General features: G+C 39.0%; 1 protein-coding gene across 1 annotated transcript; it reads right to left on the reverse strand.

Moving 5' to 3' along the window:
• Nucleotides 1-9922: 9922 nt before the first annotated feature.
• Nucleotides 9923-10351, reverse strand: LOC108459002 (uncharacterized). Its single transcript, XM_017758377.1, has one exon. The coding sequence runs from the start codon at nucleotides 10349-10351 to the stop codon at nucleotides 9923-9925; it is 429 nt and encodes a 142-aa protein (XP_017613866.1).
• Between the last annotated feature and the right edge of the window lie 14255 nt (nucleotides 10352-24606).

Consider the following 24606-nt stretch of genomic DNA (forward strand, 5'->3'; position numbering starts at 1 on the left):
TTTGGGAAGCAAAAGAGAGTTCGATTCACTAGAGGAATCCATAACACGAAGGAAACGTTGGAGTATATCCATTCGATCCGTGGGGCCGTCTAGAGTGCCTTCGAGAGGTGGAGCTAATTATATGCTAACCTTTATTGATGATTTTTCCGAAAAGTTTGGGCGTTCTTCCGAAGCGTAAAAGCGATGTGTTTTCCACATTTAAGTCTTGGAAAATTATGATTGAAAAAGACGGAAAAGCAGATAAAATACCTCCGCATGCACAATGGCTTAGAGTTCGCTCGATGAGTTTAATAGATTGTGCAAGTCAAGGGATCATGAGACACTTGACGATTCGTCATACTCCACAACAAAAGCGGCGTTCGAACGAATGAACAGAACGATCATGGAGAAGGTTCGATGTATGTTGTCAAATGCCAACTTACAAGTCATTTTGGGCGTATGTTTCATCTGCATGTTTTTGATCAACCGATCTCCATCCGCTGCCATTGAGAAAAGACTCCACAAGAGGTATGGTCCGTAATCCCGCTAATTATTCGATTTAAAGATTTTTGGGTGTCCGCGATGCTCGTGTTGATAATGGAAAATTGGAACCGAGATCCATTAAATGCGTTTTCTTGGTTATAAAGTGGTGTAAAAGGCTATAAGTTATGGTGTCCTGAAAATAGAAAAGTTGTGATTAGCAGAGATGTTGTTTTTGATGAAACCGCTATGCTACCTAACTTATCTCTTAAAGACTCTTCCAATAAAGAAAACCAAAAGCGGTGGAGCATCGATTAATACGTAATCAACTCCTCAAGCCAGTACAAAAATTGAGAATAGAGTTGCTTCTTCACCGCAATACTCTATCGCCAAAAACAGGACAAGAAGAGAAATTAAACCTCCAAAGAAGTATGCCGAGGTTGATCTAGTTGCTTATGCTTTAAATGTGGCTGAAGATATAGATGCGAATCAAGAGCCATTTAATTATTCTGAGGCGATTAGTTGTGAAGACTCAGAAAAGTGGATGTTTGCTATGCAAGAGGAGATGGAATCACTCCACAAAAACAGAACATGGGATCTTGTAAAACTTCCTAAAGGTAAAAAGGCTGTTCGTTGTAAATGGGTGTTTAAAAAGAAAGAAGGGACTCCAGGAGTTGAAGAACCCAGATATAAAGCAAGGCTTGTTGCAAAGGGTGACAGTCAGAGTGCCATCTTTCTTACAAAAGATCAAATGTTTCATGAGAGAACAAAACACATTGATATTCGGTATCATTTTGTTCGTGATATTATTGCTCGTGGTGATATTGTTGTGAGCAAAATTAGCACTCATGAAAATCCTGCAGATATGATGACTAAGTCACTTCCTATAACCAAGTTTGAGCATTGCTTAGACTTGGTTGGTGTTCATTGTTGAAGTTAAACCCTTAAGGGGTTTTTGGAAGAGGTGAAGAACTTGTTTATTGAAAGTTCGCGATGAAGAACTTGTTCATTGAGAATTTGTGTCAAGGTGGAGATTGTTAGAATTAAGTGACCCAAATTCTTATTTAAATAAAATACGATGGAAAATAAAATAAAAGTAAAATCCATATAGAACTAGACTTCTTTTATTTTATTTTAGAATAAGGTTTTAAACCTTATTAAACTCCATCTATTTTATATTGATTAGGATAAGGTGTTTCAATCCTACTAGAATATGGCTTTGCAAGCCTATAAATAGACATAGTCTATTCCTCTTGTATTTGAGTAAAAATTTTTCGACATAGTGAATTTTCTTCTCCTCTGCCCGTGGTTTTTTTCCCGAAAGGGTTTCCACGTAAAATTTATGTGTTCTTTATTTTTATTTATTTTATTCTATTTTATTTTTCACAATGAGGTTGCTGGAAAATTTCAGCTAATGCACTTGTGAAATTTCCCAATGTTAAGGTAAGTGCGGTGTGTGCTTTGCGCGCTAGGAGTAAGAGCGTATGAATATCCGCTCCTATGATGGAGCGAGTTATCGGCCTTAATGAAGCCGTTATTTGTGTATGAACATAAGAGTTGGGATGGTGAAGTAAGTATGATTATGTGAATGTGCATAAATGAAATGATGCATTTAACTATGTGAATGTATTGCTGTAATTAGAGTTGATTATATTCCTTGAGACTTACTAAGCATAAAAATGCTTACTCACCGCTTTGGCTCTCGCTTTTCTAGATTTCGCCGATAGCAATCGGATTCGGATCGTTGAAGTCGAAGTCATCCACACTATCAAGCCTCCATTTTGGTATAAATTTTGGTTGAACTTGAGATGGCATGTATAGGACTACCTCTTGTTTGTTAAATATGTTGTAATGTAAGTATGTACGGCCATGCGAAAATGGCTCGAAAAGGAAGCATGAACTTAGACTAATTGTGGTTTGTATGTATATATTTGGTGTCATGATGTGGCTATGGATTGAAATGGGAATGTTGGTCATATGATCAGCCATTGGCATGGTTAAAATGATCATATATGAACCTATGTATGGCAAGACTAGTTGGTTCATGGAGACTACCAAATAGGTAAGACCTACCTTAAAACAGATGCTGCCAGCTGCAGTGGCGTGAATGTGAAAAATCACCAAAATTCATAGGAATGGAATTAAATAGTGAATAAGCTATGTAAATGAACCTTGATGAGTCTATTTTCTTATGGAAGAAACGAAATGGTCATAGGAGTTACAGGTTAAGAGATATTAAAGCTATTGTGAGACAGGGCCAGAATGGTTTCTGGGTTCCCTGTCGCAACTTTAAAAATTTACTATAAATTATCCAGAAAGAATTAGGCGACATACCTTATATGTACAGATTCCATTTTGAGTCTAGTTTCATTTGAAACAAACGGCACCAGCATTAAAGCCCTGTACAGAGAGATATTTAAGTTATACCGCGCGAAGGTCAGAGCAGTCGATCCCTGTAACATGGGTGACTTTAACTAATAAACTGTACTAGTTGGCCCGACCAAAAATTCTAGAAATAAATCCATGGATGGATATATGAGTCTAAATTCAGGGAAAATTTACGAAACCAGTTTCTGAGTTGTGAAACTCGAGATATGATTTTTAAGGCGACGGTGATGCAGTCTTCCAGCCTGACTGGAAATGTCAAATTGGTGGGCAAACCATGTGAACTTGGCTTGTTAACCCCTCGTGTCCGACACCGGCAATGGTCTCGGGTTCGGGGTGTTACATACATCTACTTCCTCTCCTATGCCTCACTGTTGTAGTTCACTCTCACAGCCTCCTCCTTCCTCTCATCAGCCATTTCTCGAGCTCCACCCTCCTCTCTATAGTTAGCATAGGCTCCTCCTCTCTATAGTTAGCATAGGCTCCTCTACTTTATTGGCTGGTTCTAAGCTCTTACACCTCAAGAATGTTCTACATATTCCTATAGTATGCAAAAAATTTGATATCTGTAGGTCAGTTCGCAAGAGAAAATGCAGTTTATTTTGTGTTTCACCCATTTCTGTGTTTTGTAAAGGATATTTGGACAGGGAAAACTCTACTGGTGGGCCACATGCATGATGGACTCTACAGATTCGATGTCTCTCGTGCTGCTTCACCAAGCCTAGTGCTGCTCAGAAGTCAGGGTCACATTATATGCAATGTCCAAGCTTTTTTCTCTCTTAAGCTATGGCATAACAGACTTGAACGTCCTTGCCATAATACACTTGCTCATGTTTTGGTGTAACACCCCAAACCCGGCCTAGACATTATGGCCGAATCTGTGATGTCACATTGGAGTGTTTTTCCAAAACATCAATTGCGTGAAAATTTGTTCTTCATAAAACTCCTTTAGGATCTTAACCAAAGTTTAGAGCGTCCGGTTTATCATGAAAACTCAAGTTATCTTAGCAAAACATTAATTATCTTATATTGTTATTAAATTTTAAAATAGTGTTTGTTACGGAAGCTTTCAAAATGTGTTGCGTACACGAGGTGTTTTCAGAAAAACATTTGTTCATAACTTCTTGAAAATCCGAGACCTACTACTACCATATTAAAATTTAAGTAATTAAATCCCTAAATTAAAATAAAAATAAAATTAAAGAGGCTTTATTACAAAATGAAAACCCAAAATAAAATCTTAATTATAATATTAAAAGAAACTTTGTCGAGTGGCCAACTTTGAGTCCTCCGTCGCCTCGATCCATTTAAGTCTGGGGGTTTTCTGCATAGTTAACAGATGGATGAGTTACGAAACTCAGTGTGCAAAATCCCATAAAAGTATACAACCAAAGTAAACACAATCTGGGCCTAAGCCCATGAAGTGTCAGTTAGGCCTTAGCTCATTTCAGTAATAGTAACGGTCTGGTCTTGAGCTCGTTCCAGTAATAGTAGCAACCTGGGCCTAAGCCCGTTTAACATTTTAGTACAATATGCAAACAAAGAGTCCTATCCAATCCATCATCTACACACCATCTTCGTACCAACCCTACACAACATGTGGAGATAAAATCGACCCACCCATCCCTACACAGCAAATAGTACCGGTTACGACATTTAAGCAGTATTTGGAACAGAGCTACCAGTAATAGGCTTATAGCCTTTCAGTACACTTCCTCCAATATTAAATATCCCATCCCATGCAATGCAACATAATATAAATGCGTATACAGTAAAATGTTATGCTCGAATACAGTCAAATATAGCATTAGGATATATCAGTCATTTCATCAGTAAAGGGTCTAAGTGTATTTACCTACCCAACAGTAGGTCCACAGGCGTCTCGGTGACCCGTGCAACCTTAATGGTCAAACAGTAAAAATGGGCTCAAAGCCCATAGCACGGCCCATGAGGGCCCACACGCTCGTGTGGCCCAATAAGCCCATGCAATCTACACAGCCTGACCCAACAATCTCTACATATCCGTATGGTTTTACACGTCTGGGCCCAGGAACTTGTGGGGCCTACACGCACATTTTGGCCCAACGTGGCCAAAATCGGCCTTAGCCCATGAGATCGCTCAAAAACGTCTACGTTTGTGCATTCAGCTCACCACACGAGCTAGCGTACGCTCGTGTAGAGTCAATAGTCGTACATTTTCGCCTTTTGCCGATCCATGCTAATAACAGTGTGATTACACACCTATTGCGAAACATGCATCTAGCCCAAGAGTTCCCCAAACCTACATTTAGTCATGATAATCCATTAGTCGATTAATACTAGGGTTAATCACCCTTCTTTATTCCCAACTTAAAATAAGATCCAATACTTGCCTTGATCATAAGAGTGATTAGCCCTGCTGGAATCGTTGATTAAGGCTGGTTTACTCCCCTAACCGAATAACTGCGTTGACAGCGAAACCCATTAATGATGACCACACAAAAACACATGATGTGAGACTAAAATATGGCTTATAGAAAATACAACCCAAGGATAAGAGGAAATAAGCAATTGACCAACACCTTCCTAAACAAGTCATGCACCAATTGAATACAATAATTGTAAACAAAATTACCTTGATCGAGTAAAGGGGGAAAGGCTTAACTGCTCAGTATTCACTAGCAATTCCTTCACTCACCAAGAAACTTTAGAAACAGAAAAGAACACCACACCTAGGAAAAGGAGGGTAAGAATCGAAAAGAAGGGAAAAAGTATTTGGCTTTTAGCAGTGCAAGAGTACCTACCGACTTGTTGAAGAACAACACCAAACTGCAACCAACAGGGATGGAGTATTCGGTCACAATAGCCAGATGGACAGGAAGAAACTTTGATGAACTCGAGAGTCAAAGAGAAGAGATGTTATATTTAGTCAAGGGAGAAGAAAAGAGGAAGTGTGAAGGAAGAAAGCGCCGATAGAGAGGGGAAATGTTGGAGTGAGGGAGAGGAAGAAATAAGGATATTCGGCCAAAGAATTTGATACTAGAGAGAAGAGGAACAAGGGAAATTGGTGACCAAAAACGTTAAAAGAGAACAAACCAGGAAAGACCAAAAATGTTGAAATTCACACCAAGGAGAAAAGAGCCAAAAAGAAACAATGACCAACCTCCCAGCTTTTGCTCAAAAGCCGAATGCCAAAAGTGAGAGTCTCAAATTCGACACAAACACACTCCTCACTTGACTCCTCAAATCTCTCCAACTAAGCATTATCCATATCTTTTCCAAATTCCTAACTTTTCTCCCCACAACACTCTTAGAATTTGGCTACACATTCCCCACTCCGCTCAATACTCTCAACCGTTCAAGAGCATCAGAATCCTACTGACAAACAACCTTTTACATGGCACAGCAGCTAAAAGACACCCCTTGCGCGTAAAAAGACTCAAACTCAAGTCCCTTTACCATTAGTAACACGCCACTATCCCTTGGACCAACAGGCTTCTTATGACATATTCTCACCATTTTTTATTTAAGAGCCCTACTGACAAGAGACAGGGTTTATTCAAGCCAAAATCAAAATTTTGAACAAGCCAAAACTTGAGCTCAAGACCTTTCCAACACTCCTTAGGACATTCAACCATGGACACAAGCATACATTTATGCACACAACACAAAAAAATAATTTTTACAGGGTTTTTGGGATTTGGGGTGTTACAATTCTACCCTCCTTGAAATTTACTTGGTTAGAATAGGTGAGGGTATTGTTGTCACATTGCCTCCTCGGATTCCCACGTAGCCTCCTTAGAATTGTGGTTCTGCCAAAGAACTTCAACCGATAGAATAGACTTCTTCCTCAGAACTTTCACATCACGGTCTAAAATCTGAACCGACTCCCCCTCAAAAGTCAGATCTGGTCTAACCTCAACCTCCTCAGTCTAGACGATGTGCGTAGGATTAGACTGATAGTGCCTCAAGATAGAGACGTGGAACACATCATGAATCCGGTCCAACTCTGGGGGTAACTCAAGTTGATAGGCAACCAATCCCACACGTTTTAGTATAGGTAAGGACCAATGAACCTAGGGCTTAACTTGCCCTTCCGACCAAACCTTAGTATCTTCTTCCATGGTGAGACCTTAAGAAACACCAAGTCTCCCACAGAATACTCAATCTCCTTACGCTTCAGATCTGCATAAGACTTCTTCTTGTCGGATGTCACTTTCAGTCGATCTCGAATCAATCTAATTTTATCTTCAGTATCAGAAATCAATTCAGGACCCAGAACACGCTGCTCACCCAACTCAATCTAGCATGACGGAGTGTGATACCTACGACCATATAGTGCTTCATAACGTGCCATCTGTATGCTAGACTGGTAGCTATTGTTGTAAGCAAATTCTATTAGTGGCAAATAATCTTTCCAACTGCCTCAGAAGTCAATTACACAACTCCTTAACATGTCCTCCAGTATCTGAATCACCCTCTTTGACTGACCATCTGTCTGATAATGGAACACAGTACTGAAGTTCAACCGTGTACCTAGAGCTTCATGTAACTTTTTCCAGAACCGAGATGTGAAGCGGGGATCTTTGTCAGATATTATGAAAACTGGTACCCCATGTAGTCTCACTATCTCGAATACGTACAACTTAGCCAGTTTTTACAACGAATAATCTGTGTGAACCGGTATGAAATAAGGCGTTAGGGGTCGCCCACTTACAAAGTCCATAGTTACCCTTTCCCACTTCCACAGCGGAATCTTAATTGGCTGAAGCAACCGAGAAGGCAACTGATGTTCCGCTTTAACTTGTTGGCAAATCAGACATTTCCCCACAAAGTCGGTAATCTCACGCTTAAGACCCGGCCACTAATATATCTCATGGAGATCTCTGTACATCTTATTTCCACCTAGGTACATAGTATAGGGGCTATTATGCGCCTCTAGTAGTAAAGTCTGCCTCAAATCTGTATCCTTAGTACACAAATTTTACCTCAGAAACAGAGTACCCCTTCACTATTCAACCCAAAATCCACAGTATTATCATTCTCGATTTGACGGAATAGAAGACCCAATGATTCATCTTCCAACTGTTTACTCTTAATCTGTTCGATCGACACTGGTTTAATTTAGAGTTCAACCAACAAGCTACCATCATCAAATAAGCTAAGACGAGCAAACATTACTCTCAGATCAGCCATAGCCCTACGACTCAGTGCGTCAGCGACCACATTGGCCTTTCTAGGGTGGTATTCAATCGAACAGTCATAGTCTTTAAGCAGCTCGATCCATCTACACTACCTAAAGTTTAACTCCTTCTGAGTGAAGAGATACTTGCGGCTATTATGATTCGTGTAAATAATATACTTCTCACCGTACAAGTAATGCCTCCAAATTTTCAAGGTGAATACGACTATGACCAACTCCAAGTCACGCGTTAGGTAATTCGCCTCATGACTCTTAAGCTGGTGAGATGCATAAACTACCACCTTACCCTCTTGCATCAACACACAACCCAAACCAACGTGTGATGCATCACTGTAAATAGTAAATTCTTTCCAAAACTCCGGCTAAATCAAAACAGGGGCCTCATTCAAAACTTTCTTGAGCTTCTCAAAGCGCTCTTGCTACGCATTAGTCTAATTAAAGGGCACGTCCTTACGTAGTAGCTTAATTAAGGGCGCGAAAATCAGTGAGAACCCCTCCACAAATCTTCGGTAGTACCCAGCCAGTCCCAGAAAACTACAAATTTCTGACGCAGTCTTATGCTGCTTCCAATCTAAAACAGCCTTAATTTTCTGATGATCAACCCTAATCCCCTCAGCAGATACCACATGACCCAGAAAAGTTACTTCTCGCAGCCAGAATTCACATTTTTTGAATTTAGCGTATAGTTGTTTCTCTCTCAAAATCCGCAGAACAATTCGGAGATGTGCATCATGCTCATCCTCAGTCCTCGAATACACCAGAATGTCATCTTTAAACACCACCACAAACTGATCCAAATAGGGCTGGAACACTCGGTTCATCAAATCTATAAAAGCTACGGGTGCATTCGTCAATCCAAACAGTATCACTAGGAACTCGTAATGATCGTATTGAGTCCTAAATGCTGTCTTGTAGACATCAGTCTCCTTGACCCTTAGCTTGTGGTACCCCGATCAGAATTCAATCTTAGAAAACTGATGCTCCTTGCAGTTGGTCGAATAGATCATCAATCCTTGGCAGAGGGTACTTGTTCTAGAGCTCAATCCCAAACTCCACCTCATGTTCTAGAGGTAACCTCGGTAACTTTTCTGGAAATATGTTCGAAAAATCCTTAACAGTTCTGATATCCTTTACCGAAGAGTCCCCAGGATCTGAAACATCGATGTAGGCCAAGAACGCCTTACAACCCTTGCAAACCAATTTCTCAACCCTAAATACTGAAATTACATTACTCAAATAGTTCCGTCGTTTCCTAATTACCACTATCTTGTCATCTGCCTCAGTTCTCAGTACAACCTGTTTAGTGGCACAATCCAAGCTTACCTAATGTTTAACTAACCAATCCATGCCCAGTATTAGGTCAACTTATCCGAAAGGTAGCTCCATAAGATCAACCAAAAAGATAACTGCTTGCATCTCCAAAGGAACATCTCTAAACATCTTATTAATATGAATGAATTGCCCCAGCGGGCTTAGAACAGTAATCTCACTCATAGTGCTTTTAGCCATAAAACCCAATATCTTAGACACAGAGTATGCTATGTATAAATGAGTAGACCCTAGATCAATCAATACAATATAAGGTATATTATGGATAAAGAACGTACCCGTAATAATATCTGGAGCATTCTTGTCCTCTCGGCGAGGTGCAACATAAATCGGCACCAACTGCCTTGCCACAGTATGACCAGCACCTTTGCCCGGTGCTCCACGACCATGACCTATACCATTTCTACCCCTAGCTTGACCACGGTCTCTCGGTGGCTGCTGACTAACCCGCTGAACATTACCAAAACCAGTAGCTTGCATCTACTCGGGCCTCCAAGGACAATCCTTGGCGCGGTGCTTCAATGATCCGCATCTAATATATGCGGCCATCATTTTCCAACATTCGCCCTAATGGCATTTTCCACAATTAGCACAAAACTGCGGTCCAGTAGTAGCAGCAATAGGAACCCTGACTCTAATTGGCCCATCAGCTCTGGGCTTTTTCTTAAGCCTCTGAAAAGAATTTGAGGGCTTAGTGTCCCTCTTACCTCTGCCTTTTTTTCTGTTCTGACGCTCAGCATGCATCACCTCCTTGGCGATTTTTTTCTTGTCCACTAGTGCTGTGAAATCCCACTCTCTCTGAGGAGCTATTAGAGCCCTTAGACAATCCCTGAGGCCATACTCAAAATGAACACACCGCTCATATTCTGTTGCATCCATCCCACGTGCATAGTAGCTCAGTCGCAAAAATTCAGCCTCATATTCAGCCACTGTCCTTTCTCCTTGAGTTAAATTCAGGAATTCCCTCCTACGGGCATCCACATAGCTGACACCCATATACTTAGCCTGGAAAGTAGTCTTTAAAAACTCCCAAGTCAACTGATCGGCTTAAGTGCCCTCTTTGACAGTAAGCCACCACTGGTATGCCTTGTCTCTCAGCAGTGATACTGCACCTTTTAGCTTCTGATCAGAGGTGCAGCCAAAGTCATCCATGATCCTTTCTGTCGCCTCAATCCAATATTCTGCCACATTAGGGGCAACTCCAGCAATACCCCTAAATATCTCCGTCCCATTAGACCTGAGTCGTTCTGTAACCGACCCATGGCCTACATTACCAGTACCAGTACCAGGCCCAACGACCCTTTCCAAAATCCTCGACATTGCTTGGGACAGTGCGTCATCCCCAGCTACTCGATTTGGAGACCCTGTCTCAGCCATAGGTGAACCTGGTGCCTCTCTAACTTCCTCATTAGGCTGGTGTCCAGAAGACGAAAACCCAACTCATGCACCCCCACGACCTCTACCACAAGTACCTCTAGTGCTTATTATCCAATTGCATTTTTATCTGTATTAAAAGTTTTATGCCAGTCAGTTTATTGTTCCAGTGTTTTTTACCGATATCTTATGAATAATATTATCTCAGAGTTTTGTTTTTGCAGTTCGTATTCCTACTATGGTTCATAGTTTTACTCTAACTAAAGAATTTCAGTACAATTATACTACCTAAAGTAGTCTCAGTAATAACATTTCAATATTATCCTTTCAGAAATAAACAATCAGAAAACTTATAGGATCGACGTGGAGACTCAGTGTACCACTCCTTCAGTAAAACATTTTCAAATAATCATTTTTTTAACCAGTTCAAAACAATGTTGTTGAAATTTATACGTTTTTGAAAAACCCAAACCCACAGCTGAGTTTTGTAACTTGGCACTGATACCTCTAAATGTAACACCCGAAATCCGGTCTAGACGTTATGGTCGAATCTGCGATGTCATATTGGAGTGTTTTTCCAAAACATCAATTGCGTGAAAATTTGTTCTTCATAAAACTCCTTTAGGATCTTAAGAAAAGTTTAGAGTGTCTGGTTCATCATGAAAACTCAAGTTATCTTAGCAAAACATTAATTATCTTAGTTTGTTATTAAATTTTAAAACAGTGTTTGTTGCGGAAGCATTCAAAATGTGTTACGTACACGAGGTGTTTTCAGAAAAACATTTGTTTATAACTTCTTAAAAATCTGAGACCTATTACTACCAGATTAAAATTTAAGTAATTAAATCCCTGAATTAAAATAAAAATAAAATTAAAGAGGCCTTATTACAAAATGAAAACCCAAAATAAAATCTTAATTATAATATTAAAAGAAACTTTGTCGAGTGGCTACCTTTGAGTCCTCCATCGCCTCGATCCATTTAAGTCTGGGGGTTTCCTGCACAGTTAACAGATGGGTGAGTTACGAAACTCAGTGTGAGAAATCCCATAAAAGCATACAGCCAGAGTAAACACAATCTGGGCCTAAGCCCATGCAGTATCAGTTCGGCCTTAGCCTATTTCAGTAATAGTAGCGGTCTGGGCCAGGGCCCGTTCCAGTAACAGTAGCAGCCTAGGCCTAAGCCAGTTTAACATTTTAGTACAGTATGCAAACAAAGAGTCCTACCTAATCCATCCTTTACACACCATCTCCGTACCAACCCTGCACACCATGTGGAGATAAAATCGACCCACCCATCCCTACACACCAATTAGTACCGGTTACAACACTTAAGCAGTATTAACCACAAAACAATAAGATTGAAGTAACACAAAACTTACCCGTCGAACACAGTTAAATAATTTCCCATGAACAAGGTGAATTTGAAAAAGATCAAAAGAAGAGGAAGAAGCAGAAATTCGGTAGAGAAGAAGGGGAAACAAAACATCGAAAAATGGATGAATTTTGGGGAAAACGTTAGAAAAGTTTGGAAAGGTTCGGAAGAGAGAGAAAATTTGAGAAAAATAAAAATAAAAATAAAATATCCCCAAATCCCTCAAATTTCTCCCACTAGACCCACTACTCAGAATTCCTGTTTGATCGAAACACTCTTGGTCAAACGAGCAAAAATAAACTCCCATGCTCGTGTAGGGATTCGAACACAAGACTTTCAACAATCTAACACTCAACTTAACCACCAAACTAGCAGGCCCATTCTACTATAAGCTTACCAACAGCTAAACTTAAACCCTTTTAGTAAGGTTAAGGCTTTATTCAGAAAAATACCAAAGTTTTCCAAAGTTAAGGCTTGAACTTGAGGCCTCTCACACATACCCAAAACACTTAACTACTGAAGCAAACATTTGTGTCACATTTTCACAAAAGTAGAAATTGAAATTTTGAGGTGTTACAACTCTACCCCCTAAAAGAAATTTTGGCCTCAAAATTTACCTGGTCAGAATAGATGAGGATGCTGCTGACGCATCGCATCCTTAGGCTCCCACGTGGCCTCCTTAGTGCTATGATTCCATCACAGCATCTTTACTAATGGGATAGTCTTCTTTCGAAGAATTTTTACATCATGATCCAAAATCTGAACCAGCTCCTCCTCGAAGGGCAAATTTGGCCTAACCTCAATCTCCTCAACAAGGACAGTATGAGTAAGATCAGAGCGGTAACTTCTTAACATCGAGACGTGGAACACATCATGAATATGGTCTAGCTCTGGAGGTAACTCCAACTGATAAGCGATTGGTCCCACTCGCTTTAGAATCTAGTATGGTCTAATTAACCTAGGGCTCAGCTTGCCCTTACGACCGAACCTTAGAATCTTCTTCCATGGAAAGACCTTAAGAAAGACCAAGTCCCCCACAAAATACTCAATCTCACGCCTCTTCAGATCAGTATAGGATTTTCATCTATCCGGTGCCGCTTTCAGTCGATCCCGAATCAATCTAACCTTATCCTAAGTCTCAGAAACCAACTCAGGACCCAGAACACATCATTCACCCAACTGAGTCCAACACAAGGGAGTGCGACACTTATGACCATACAGAGCCTCACAAGGTGCCATCTGAATGCTAGACTAGAAACTGTTATTGTAAGCAAACTCCGCTAACGGCAGATACTCCTCCCAACTGCTTTGAAAATCGATAACATAGCTCCTCAACTTACCCTCTAGTATCTGAATCACCCTCTCTGATTGACCATTGGTCTGAGGATAGAACGCAGTACTGAAGTCCAACCTTAAACCCAGAGCCTCATGTAGCTTTTTCCAAAATCGACACGTAAAGCGAGGATCCCTATCAGAGATATTGAAACCGGTACCCCATGCAGTCCCACTATCTCAGAAATATAAAGTTTTGCCAGCTTCTGTAGAGAATAATCTGTCCTAACAGGTATGAAGTGCGTAGACTTGGTCAATCGATCAACGATGGTCCACACTAAATCCTTCTTAGTAGGTCTTAAAGGCAACCAACTAACGAAATCTATCATTACTCGCTCCCATTTCCATAACGGAATTTTAACTGGTCGTAGTAAACCCGAAGGTAACTGATGCTCAGCCTTAACCTGCTGACATGTCAGACATCTTGCTTCAATCCTGACCACCAATACAACTCTTGAAGATCTCGCTACATCTTATTTCCACCAGATGCATAGCATAAGGGCTACTATACGCCTTTCTCAAAATAGACTACCTCAGATCAGTATCATTCGGTATACAAATCCAACCACGGAAACAGAGTACCCCATCACTATTCAGCTGCTTACCCCATCACTATTTAGCTCAAAGTCTGTAATGTTGCCACTCTTAACCTGATGGAATCGAAGACCCAAAGATTCATCCTCCAACTACTTAACCCTAATTTACTCGATCCAAGTCAATTTTACTTGTAGCTCAGCTAACAAATTCCCATCGTCGAACAAGCTAAGTTGAGCGAGCATCACTCTCAGATCTGTCATAGCCCTGTAATTCAATACATCAGCCACCACATTGGCTTTGCCAGGATGGTACTCAATGGTACAGTCGTAATCCTTAAGCAGCTCAACCCATTTATGTTACCTAAGATTCAGCTTCTTCTGGGTAAGGAGGTACTTGAGGCTCTTGTGATCAGTATAGATGACACACTTCTCACCATACAGATAGTGCCTACAGATTTTCAGAGCAAAGACTAAGGCGACCAATTCCAAATCATTAGTTGAATAGTTTGCCTCATGTGTCTTGAGTGGACAAGATGCATATGCCACAACCTTACCATCCTGTTTCAACATACATCCCAAACCGAAATGTGATGCATCACTATAAACTATGAACTCCTTTTCAGGTTCAGGCTGTATCAAAATAGGAGCCTCAGTCAGTACAGTCTTGAGCTTCTCGAAGCTCTCTTACTGCGCATCAGTTCAGACAAACAGAACACCCTTACGTAGTAGCTTAGTTAAGGATGCTGCGAGAAGCTCTACAAACCGCCGATAATAACCCTCCAACCCTAGAAAGCTGTAGATCTTAGACACATTCTTAGGCTACTGCCAATCCAATATAGCCTCAATCTTTTGAGGATCCATTTGAATCCCCTCAGCAGAAACCACAAGACTTAGAAAAGTTACTTTATGTAACTAGAACTCGCAATTGCTGAACTTAGCATAGAGCTGCTTTTCACTCAAAATCTGAAGAACAATCCTAAGGTGCTCGTCATGCTCATCCTCAGTCCTCGAATAAACCAATATGTCATCGATGAACACCACCACAAACCGGTCCAGATAGGGCTGAAATACTGAGTTTATCAGATCTATGAAAGCCGCTGGTGCATTAGTCAGTCAAATGGCATCACTAGGAACTCATAGTGACCATAACGAGTCCTAAACACCGTCTTATGTACATCAGCCTCCTTAACCCTCAACTGATGCTACTTATACAGGAGATTAATCTTGGAGAATACCGAAGCTCCTCGAAACTGGTCAAGCAGGTTATTGTTCCTCGGTAATGGATACTTGCTCTTGATGGTTAGCTTATTCAGTTGCCGATAGTCAATACACATCCTCATGGATCCATCTTTCTTCTTAACAAACAATACAAGGCGCTCCCCACGGAGACGCACTAGGGCGGTTGAACCCACGATCCAACAATTCCTGAATCTGAGCCTTAAGCTCTGTAAGCTCCTTCGGTGCCATTTAATAGGGAGAAATAGATACCGGAGTTGTACTAGGGAAAAGCTTAATCCCAAACTCTACTTCTCGATTCGGAGGTAAACCCGGTAGCTTTTCAGGAAAGACGTCTGAAAAATCCCTTACAGTACAGATATCCTTTATAGTAGAGTTCCCAGAAGCAAAAACACTTATGTAGGCCAAGTATGCCTCACATCCATTGCAAATTAGTTTCTCAGCCACCAGTGCAGAGACCACATTAGCCAAATAATCCCTATGTTCTCCAAACATGACTACCTCATTATCCTCCTCAGTTCTCAAAATGACCCTCTTAGTTGCACAGTCCAGACTGACACGGTGCCTGACCAACCAGTCCATACCCAAAATCAGGTTGAACTTCCCAAACGGAAGCTCCATTAAGTCAACTAAGAAGATTGCCCCTTGAAACTTTAACGATACATCTCTGAATAGCTTATTAACCCTTATAGACTGTCCCAATGGAATCAGCGCAGTAATCTCACTCATAGTGCTCTCAACTGAAATCCCCAAGTTTTCAGATATGTTGCTAGCTATGTATAAGTGAGTAGACCCTATGTCTATCAGTGCAAGATATAGTACATCAAGAATTAGAAACGTACCCGTAATGACGTCTAGAACATTTCTATCCTTTCGGTGACGTGCAGCATAAACTAAAGTTGGCTGTCTCTCCTCAGTCTGTCCAGCACCTCTGTCCTGTGCTCTCTATCCACGACCCATACCATTACCACCCCTAGCCTAACCATGGCCTTTTAGTGGTTCTTTGTATACAATGGTGTGGCAAGACCAAGACCTTGAGCTTACATCTGGTTGACCCTTAACGGACACTCCCTAATGTGATAATCCAATGATCCACACCTTAAACATGCCCTAGTCCTCCTTCAACACTCACTCTAATGGCTTCTACCACAACCGACACATGGCTGCAGCCTCGTAGTAGTAACAGGGGGCCCAACTCTAACTGGCCCATTAGATCTGGCCTTTTTCTTAGGCCTCTGTACAGAACTCGAGGGCTCCGAATCCCTCTTGTTCTTACCCCTCTCTATCTCTGTTTTGGCGCTCAGCTCACTTAACATCCTCAGTTATCTTCTCCTTCTCGACAAGAACAGAAAAATCTCGCTCCTTCTGCGAAGCAATCAGAACTCTCAAATTATCTCTGAGGTCATCCTCAAAGTGGACACACCTCTCATACTCTGATGCCACCATACCTCGTGCATAGCAGCTTAATCTTAGGAACTTAGCCTCATACTCGACCATTAGTCGATCCCCCTGAGTAAGATTCATAAACTCCCTCCTACGAGTGTCCACATAACTGGCTCCCACATATTTCACCTGGAAGGCAGTCGAAAAGAATTCCCAGGTCAGACGTTCGGGCTGAGTGCCCTCCTTAACAGTTAACCACCACTAATAAGCTTTATCACGCAACAGAGAGACTACGCCCTTCAATTTCTGCTTAGAGATGTAGTCCAAATCATCTATAATCCGCTCTGTGGACTCAATCTAATAATCGGCCACATTAGAGGCGACTCTAGTGACACCCCTAAAAGATTCAGCTCTATTGGACCAGAGTCATTCCGTAACTGACCCACAGCCCTCAAATCCAGTATTAGGCGCAGTGACCCTCTCCAATATGCTTAGTATAGCCTGAGACATGCGTTGTCCCTAGCCAAGCGATCTTGAAATCTAGACTAAGCAGCAGACGACACTGGCATCTCACTCGTGTCCAGATTTGGCATACTGCCCAGTGTAGAGGACTCAGTTTGAGCCCCTCTATGGCCTCTACCTCGACCTCTACTACCTCGTCTGCGGATACCTCGTGCGCTCATGTTTAGTCAGATTTATCTGTATTACAAATTTTTTGAACCAGTTACAGTTTTATTATTTATTAACAGATGTTTTATGTAACCAGTTTCAGTAATTTAGAGTGATTTTCGCAAACCGCAGTCTTTATCAGTTTTGCTCCAGTCTCAGTTTACTACAGTCTCAGTAGACACTATCTAGAGTGTTTTCATAGTATACTACCTACATTAGTTTTTGAATATACTTTCTATAATATTTTCAATTCAAACTGATCACAGTTTCAGAATACTTACAGGATCGGCGCCGGAGACTCGGTATACCACATTCTTAGACAAAACATTTCAAATATTTGAAAATCAGTTCTTAAAAACCAAGGTTTAAAACCCAAATCCACAGTCGAGTTTTGTAACCTGGCTCTGATACCACTACATGTAACACCCCAAACCCGGCCTAGACGTTATGGCTGAATCTGGTGGCGTCACATGGAATGGAATTTTAAAGTCAAATTACCAAGTCAAAATCATTTTTGTTTAATATCTTCTATTTATCTCTCGTCAAATTCAAAATTGTTTTCTCGTTAATTTAATTCATTCAAAACCTATTTTATAGCGGAAGCTTTCAAAATTGTGATGTCTAAAGAAGACCGTTTGCTTTTAGGAAAATGTCACGTTTAATAAAATCGAGTTTCGATACAGTTCAACAGTTCGTGAAAACATTTAAAATCTCAAACAATGATAAACAATCCAAAATGTCCCAAAATACATAAAAATACCCAGAAAACAAATAGGAATTTAAAACCATTAAAAGGATAAAAACCATTCAATAAAGTCGTGGTCATCACTGAGTCCTCCGCCGCACCGAACCGTCATGTCTGGGGATTACCTGTACACATTAAACAGAAGGGGTAAGTTTATGTAAACTCAGTGCGTAATCCCCACAGAAAACATGCATACAGTCAATTAGCTGTAAATAGTCAAATGCAGTCTGAGGCCTAAGTCCATTACAGTTTCAATAGTAGTTTGGGTCTTAGCCCATTTTAGTCCAGTATCAGATATGTGTTAGGGCATTAGCCCATCACAATATCAATAATGCAAACAGTAATCAGTAACAGAGTCCTACCCACCAGCCTCTACACATCATCTCCGTCCATCCCTACACTCCATGTGGGGTTTAAAACACCCACCTATCCTTACATTCCAAGTAGTACCGAATGCAGCACGTAATCAGTATCGCAGCTGAGTTTCCAGATAATAGGCTTAAAGCCTTTCAATACACTTCCTACATATATCATCATCCCCACCCAATACAATGAAAACATACAATATGTCATGCTGTTATGCAACCATCAGTCATACGTAAAGATATATATTAGTAATCATGCATAATTTACCATGCATCACATACACTCAGATAATATATTTAGAGGACTAGATAAAGCTTACCGACCCTACAGTAGGTTCATAGTTGACTTGAGCGACCTGTGCAACCCTAGGAATCGTTTCAGATAAATGAGTTCACACGCCCATGTGGCTTGCCTGTGTGGTCTACATGCCCAGATTGATCTTGGCCCGTGTGGATCACGTGGCTTGGCCAAAATTTCCACACACCCGTGTGTCGCACACGCCTACTTGGCCATCACACGGTCGTGTCTTGTGTGCTCGACCTAGCCTCATCGATCACACACCCATGTCATGGTACATGGCCTACCATACGGGCAACCATATACTCGTGTGGCATCGATAGTGAGGTTTTCGACTTTAGCTGAAACTTTGTTTTCTGCGTTTTTGGGTATACACCTTTTTTTGATTGATGCTCAAACACTCACACGACCGCTTAACCTACGACATAGCATTAAAAAGCCCCAATTCAATCCATAATTATGAAACTCAATTTGAAATTAATCCATATACTCGACCTTTAAAACACTAACCAATGCGTACGAAAACTTACCACCAACCAACTAAGACACTTAAAGATTAAATCGCGAAAAGAGTAACAATTGCTCATTGACCTTCCCCTAGCCAGATTAAATCGCGAAAAGAGTAACAATTGCTCATTGACCTTCCCCTAGCCAAGAGTAATCATAAAGAAAGCCCCTTTTAGAATATTAACCATGAAACAATAAGATTGAAGCAACGTAAAACTTACCCGACGAACACAGTCAAATGATTGCCTAAGAACAAGGCGAATTTGAAAAAGATCGAAAGAAGGGAAGAAGCAAAAATTTGACAGAGATGAAGGGGAAACAAAACGTCAAAAAATGGATGAAAAAGTTTGGGAAATTTTGGCAGTGAGAGAAGATTTGAGAAAAATAAAAATAAAATATCCCCAAATCCCTCAAATTTCTCCCACTACTCAGAATTCATGTTTGACCGAAACTCTTTCGGTCAAACGAGCAAAAATAAACTCTCATGCTCGCACAGGGTTCGAACACAAGACCTTCAGCAATCTAACACTCAACTTAACCACCAGAACAACAGGCCTATTCTGTTATAAGCTTACCAACAATTAAACTTAAACCCTTTTTGTAAGGTTAAGGCTTTATTCAGAAAAATACCAAAATTTTCCAAAGTTAAGGGTTGAACTTAGGACCTCTCACACATACCCAGAACACTTAACCACTGAAGCAATTACATATTTGTGTCACATTTTCACAAAAGCAGAAATTGAAATTTTGGGGCGTTACAATTATAGTGGAATGACTTCGTGACTAAATAAATTTAAAATCAATAGGCGAAAAGTTAGAACTTAATTATATATAATTTGAGCCCTAATTATATATGTCCAACTAGTCCCTCCACTATCTCGTGGAAACCATAAATGAATTCCATTTAGAACCAAATGGAGAGAAAAAAATGAAAATGATGAAGTAAGGGAAATGAGTTGCATTCACAAATGAAATTATTTTCTAGCTAAGTACAGAAATGACTTAAGAATTAATTTAAGGTTTTTGAATTATTATTTAATTAATTATAATTAAGTAATTGATGTTTGAAAATGAAATTAAATTAATTAGTCATTATGAATTAGTTAAATAAGAAAATTAAATATATTTCCTCATAAATTCTTTTAAGTAAAGTTGTCATGACTTTGGCGAATTAGAATTGGAAAAATATTTTAATTAATTAATTAAATTAAATAATATTTATTTTGGAAAATAGAAAATAATTGTTAGGTTGGATTAAATTATAAAGTGATGAGTCAAAAGTCTTGGAAACACATATAATTGGACTCAATACATGAGAGACCCAAATTCCCCTCATTACCAAGAGAGGGGGTGGCAACCTGATGGTGTAGGATTGTGTCATCTATTAAAAAAATATTATTTGTAAAGGAATTGTTCAACTAGGATTTTACTATCTCTCCCTATAAATAGATGACACTGGATGACCTAAAACACAAACTTCTTAATTATTTAGTTATCGTTATTCTGTTAGAAAATAGTGATAATTTATTAACAAATAATAAATTCTATTTTTTTTAGAATTACGATCTTTACTAGTTTCTATTGAGAGAAATTACTTTCTTACTGAAAGTAGTTGCATTGTTTCTTTTCTGTGTTTGGTTCGTGTTGCTCGAGCCTAAGGTGAGAGCAATTCGATGTATGAGGATAATAGAGAAGACCGCTTCGTTGAAAGCCAGGATAGACTCAAATCCGTCTCACACAAAGCACAAGTACTTTTTCGTAAAAGTTTATTTCTATAAATATCACAAACCAGTTTGATTTTGAAAATTTTAATCTTGTGCAGTAACTGTAAACCATTTTCTTAACCGGATTTTCCCAACAAAGTGTAGGTATCCTAAGTTATTGTATAGCTTACAGGCATTTGAGAATTCCTAACTTGGTTTATAGCTTATAGGAATTAACTAAACTATTGACTGTTATTATGATCAATCCCTCACTACCTAAGTTGGCTTATATCTTATATGTTACCTAGGTTAATTATGAATAGCAAATTGAATAATTAAGCTAGTCACAAACTGAATTGATCTTTTACCTATTTCAATTATTAATCCATTAACCTACAATATCTTCACCACTTATAAAAAATAGTTTATATTGAAATTCAAATAAACAACCAAATATAAATAAGAACATAATCAAAAGAAAAGAGAAAAGAAATGTTATTTGATTGAAGCATAATACTTTTCAATAATTTGATCTAAGAGTTGATTGAATCTACAAACAAATCTTTAGCACAATCACTCTCGAAAATGAAAAAGAATTAAAAGTCTAAGTGACTTCAAAACAAAAAAAATAAAGTAAACTATTAGAAACCTAGAATATCTCCACCATTAGCATACTTAACCTAACCTAAAGTAAGCTATTTATAGGTGTTTGCATGGCTCTTTTAGGGTTGCAACTAGTACTTGGTGTCCAAGGATTGAAAAGAGAAAAAACCATGCAAAAACTTAGCCAACTCACTGGCCTAGGCACCGCAGTGTCAATGTCCTTATGCTTAGATCCATTTTTCTTTGTTTTGCCTTCTTTTGTGCTTGATTTTGTATTTCAAGCTCAATTTAACCTACAAAAAAAGCCATACAAAACTTATTGAATTTTAAATGCCTAAAAACACATAAAATATAACAAAAACAACGAAAATGTGAATAATGTCGACGATGAAATTAAAAATATAAATATTAGAAAAACGGTGGTTCTTTTTTATTTATAAATACTTACATATAGTAATTTTTTTTCAAATGGTTTCCATCCCAAGTATTTCCTGTATGTTTGCCTGTTAGAGTAGTTAACTTTAGGCTTCATGCCTTAGTGCATGTGACATTAGGTATGAGCCTTCCTAATTAGGAAATAACTTATTTCTTTTAGTAGTTGGATTATTTTCAGTGTTGTGCATCACAAAATCTCCGAATTGGAATTGCTTGTATTTAACTTTTTTATTATAATATCAAGCTACTTACTTGTCGCACTCTTGCTAGATTTATGACCATTGATTCTTCTCGAATTTTTAAAAAATAGATCTAGATTACACTTTAAAGCTTTTTGATGGTAACTCACATCTCCATACTTTGTCCATAGGAAATTAATTCCTATTTTCACAAGTATAATCTATAACAGCCCATTTTTTAGTGAAATCGAAACAGTGGTTTCGGGACCACAAACCCGAACAAAAAATATAATTTATTTTTATTTCATTATATGGCTCGTATTATGATAGACATGTCAAGTGAAAGTTTTGAAACGAAAATTTTATCGATTAATTGTTTAATTACGAGAATGACTAAATCGCATAAAATATGAAAGTTGGATTCTAGTAGCTATAGGTATCAAATAGCTATGGAATTCAAAATTTAAGGTCCTTATATGGTAATTATATCATTAAGAAAAGTATGTGGATTTTTCTTGGTGACTCATCCATGAAATTGTAGAAAAAGGGCAAGGACTAAATTGGAAATACCAAAATACTTAATTAATTAAAAGATGAAAAGAAATATATCATCTTATTATTATCATCTTCAACCTAAAATTTTATGGAAACCTTAGGAGAGAGAGGGGAATCTTTCAGGGCTTAATTGGGTAAGTTCTCATGTCCCGTTTTTAGTAATTTTGGTATTTTTGAAACTGAGATAGCTTAATCTCTCTATTTGAGGGATTAATTTGAAAAGATATCAAGGTATGAAAATGGGTCATGGATGCATTATACTAGAAATTAGAAATTCATGGTAGAAAATGAAAGATTATATATAGATAAACAACTTTTACAAGGTGTTTTTTGATGTAAACATGATTTAGGGACTAAAATGAAAAGTTGTAAAATTTGATGAAAAATTCTGAAATTTAATGAATACATGTGCTGAAAATTTTGGAATGGGGCTTTGGTTAGGCTTGGAATAGAAAGTAATTTGCACAAGTTCCATTTTCCGGGTCTAGGGACAAAATGTTCTTGGTAAATAAATAGTAAATTATAAGAATTATCGTAAAATGTTCTGAATATTTTAGTAATGCTTTGAAACCCTTTTTCGACAATTAAATATGGGTTAGGGGTGTTACACTTAGTGGTATTAGAGCTACGGTTTAGTCGATTCTTGGATTTGACGTAGCGAATGCGAGTTTAGCTATACATGCCATTATATAAATTGTGATAGTCTGATGACTCCTGATCGTTTTAAATTTGTTTTTCATATAGTAATGTCATCCAATAGAGCTAGAGCTGAATTTGAGGAAGCTGAGAGCAATGCTTTAGCTTCAGTTTAAAGAGTTGCGTCTACATCTGGTAGTGAAAGGCCCGTGTCTACGAGCCGAAGTGAGAAGGCAAATCAATCATTCTTTCAAATGATGAATGAATGGTTTACCCAGTACTTGAGAACAAACCCTGCTGTACAACGACCTCCTTCACCTGCTCTCCAACCGATTCCCGAGGTACCATAGGGTGCCGAACCTATTAGAATTGGTAAGCCTCCGATAGATAAAATATGCAAATATGGGGCGTAAGAATTTAGAGCTACCGCATATGATGATCCGGAAAGGGCCGAGTTTTAGCTAAGGGTTTTTGATGAACCATCCTGCACACCTACCGAATGTCTAAAATATGCAGTATCCCTACAAAAAGATACAACTTATCATTGGTTGAATACCAAAACTTCAGTAGTACCGAGGGAGAATGTCACATGGGAATTTTTCCAAGTTGAATTCAAAAAGAAGTATATGAGTCAGAGATTTATGGATCATAAAATGAAAGAATTTCTAGAGCTTAAACAAGGAAATATGACCATATCCGAATATGAACGAGAATTTGTTCGACTGAGTAAGTATGCTAGAGAATGGGTTCTAACCAAGGTTGAAATGTGTAAACGCTTTGAAGAGGGCTTGAATGAAGATATCAAGTTATTGATTGGGATTCTCGAAATAAAAGAATTTGCGGCGTTAGCCAACCTTGCATGCAAAGCTGAGGAATTGAGTAAAGAAAATAAACAAGCCGAAAGAGAAGCTTGGATTTTTGGAAAACGAAGTATTAGTAACTCACAATCATTTGCTTCTAAGAAATTAAGGAAGTATTATGATCGTGTGACCACCTCTACGAGATATTGTAGGAGAGAGCGAGGCTCTCAACATTCTAACCCAAGGTCTTCATCTCCATCTGTGACCAGTGTGGGTAGTGTTGGTAATCCCAAACCAAAATGTAAATATTGTAACAAATTCCGTCATGGGGAATTTCAGTTTAGAAGTAGAGCTTGTTCAAGATGTGGTTCACTTGACCATTTTCTCAGGGATTGTCCAGAAAGAGTTGAAAATGAGATAGAACCAACTCCAAAACTGAGTAATCCTATCTCAAGGGGCAGACCCCCCACCATCCTAGTAATGTTGGTGGTAGTCAAGGTACTACTAAGGATACAACAGTTA

This window comes from Gossypium arboreum, chromosome 4 (assembly GCF_025698485.1).
Source record: "Gossypium arboreum isolate Shixiya-1 chromosome 4, ASM2569848v2, whole genome shotgun sequence".
Lineage (NCBI taxonomy): Eukaryota > Viridiplantae > Streptophyta > Magnoliopsida > Malvales > Malvaceae > Gossypium > Gossypium arboreum.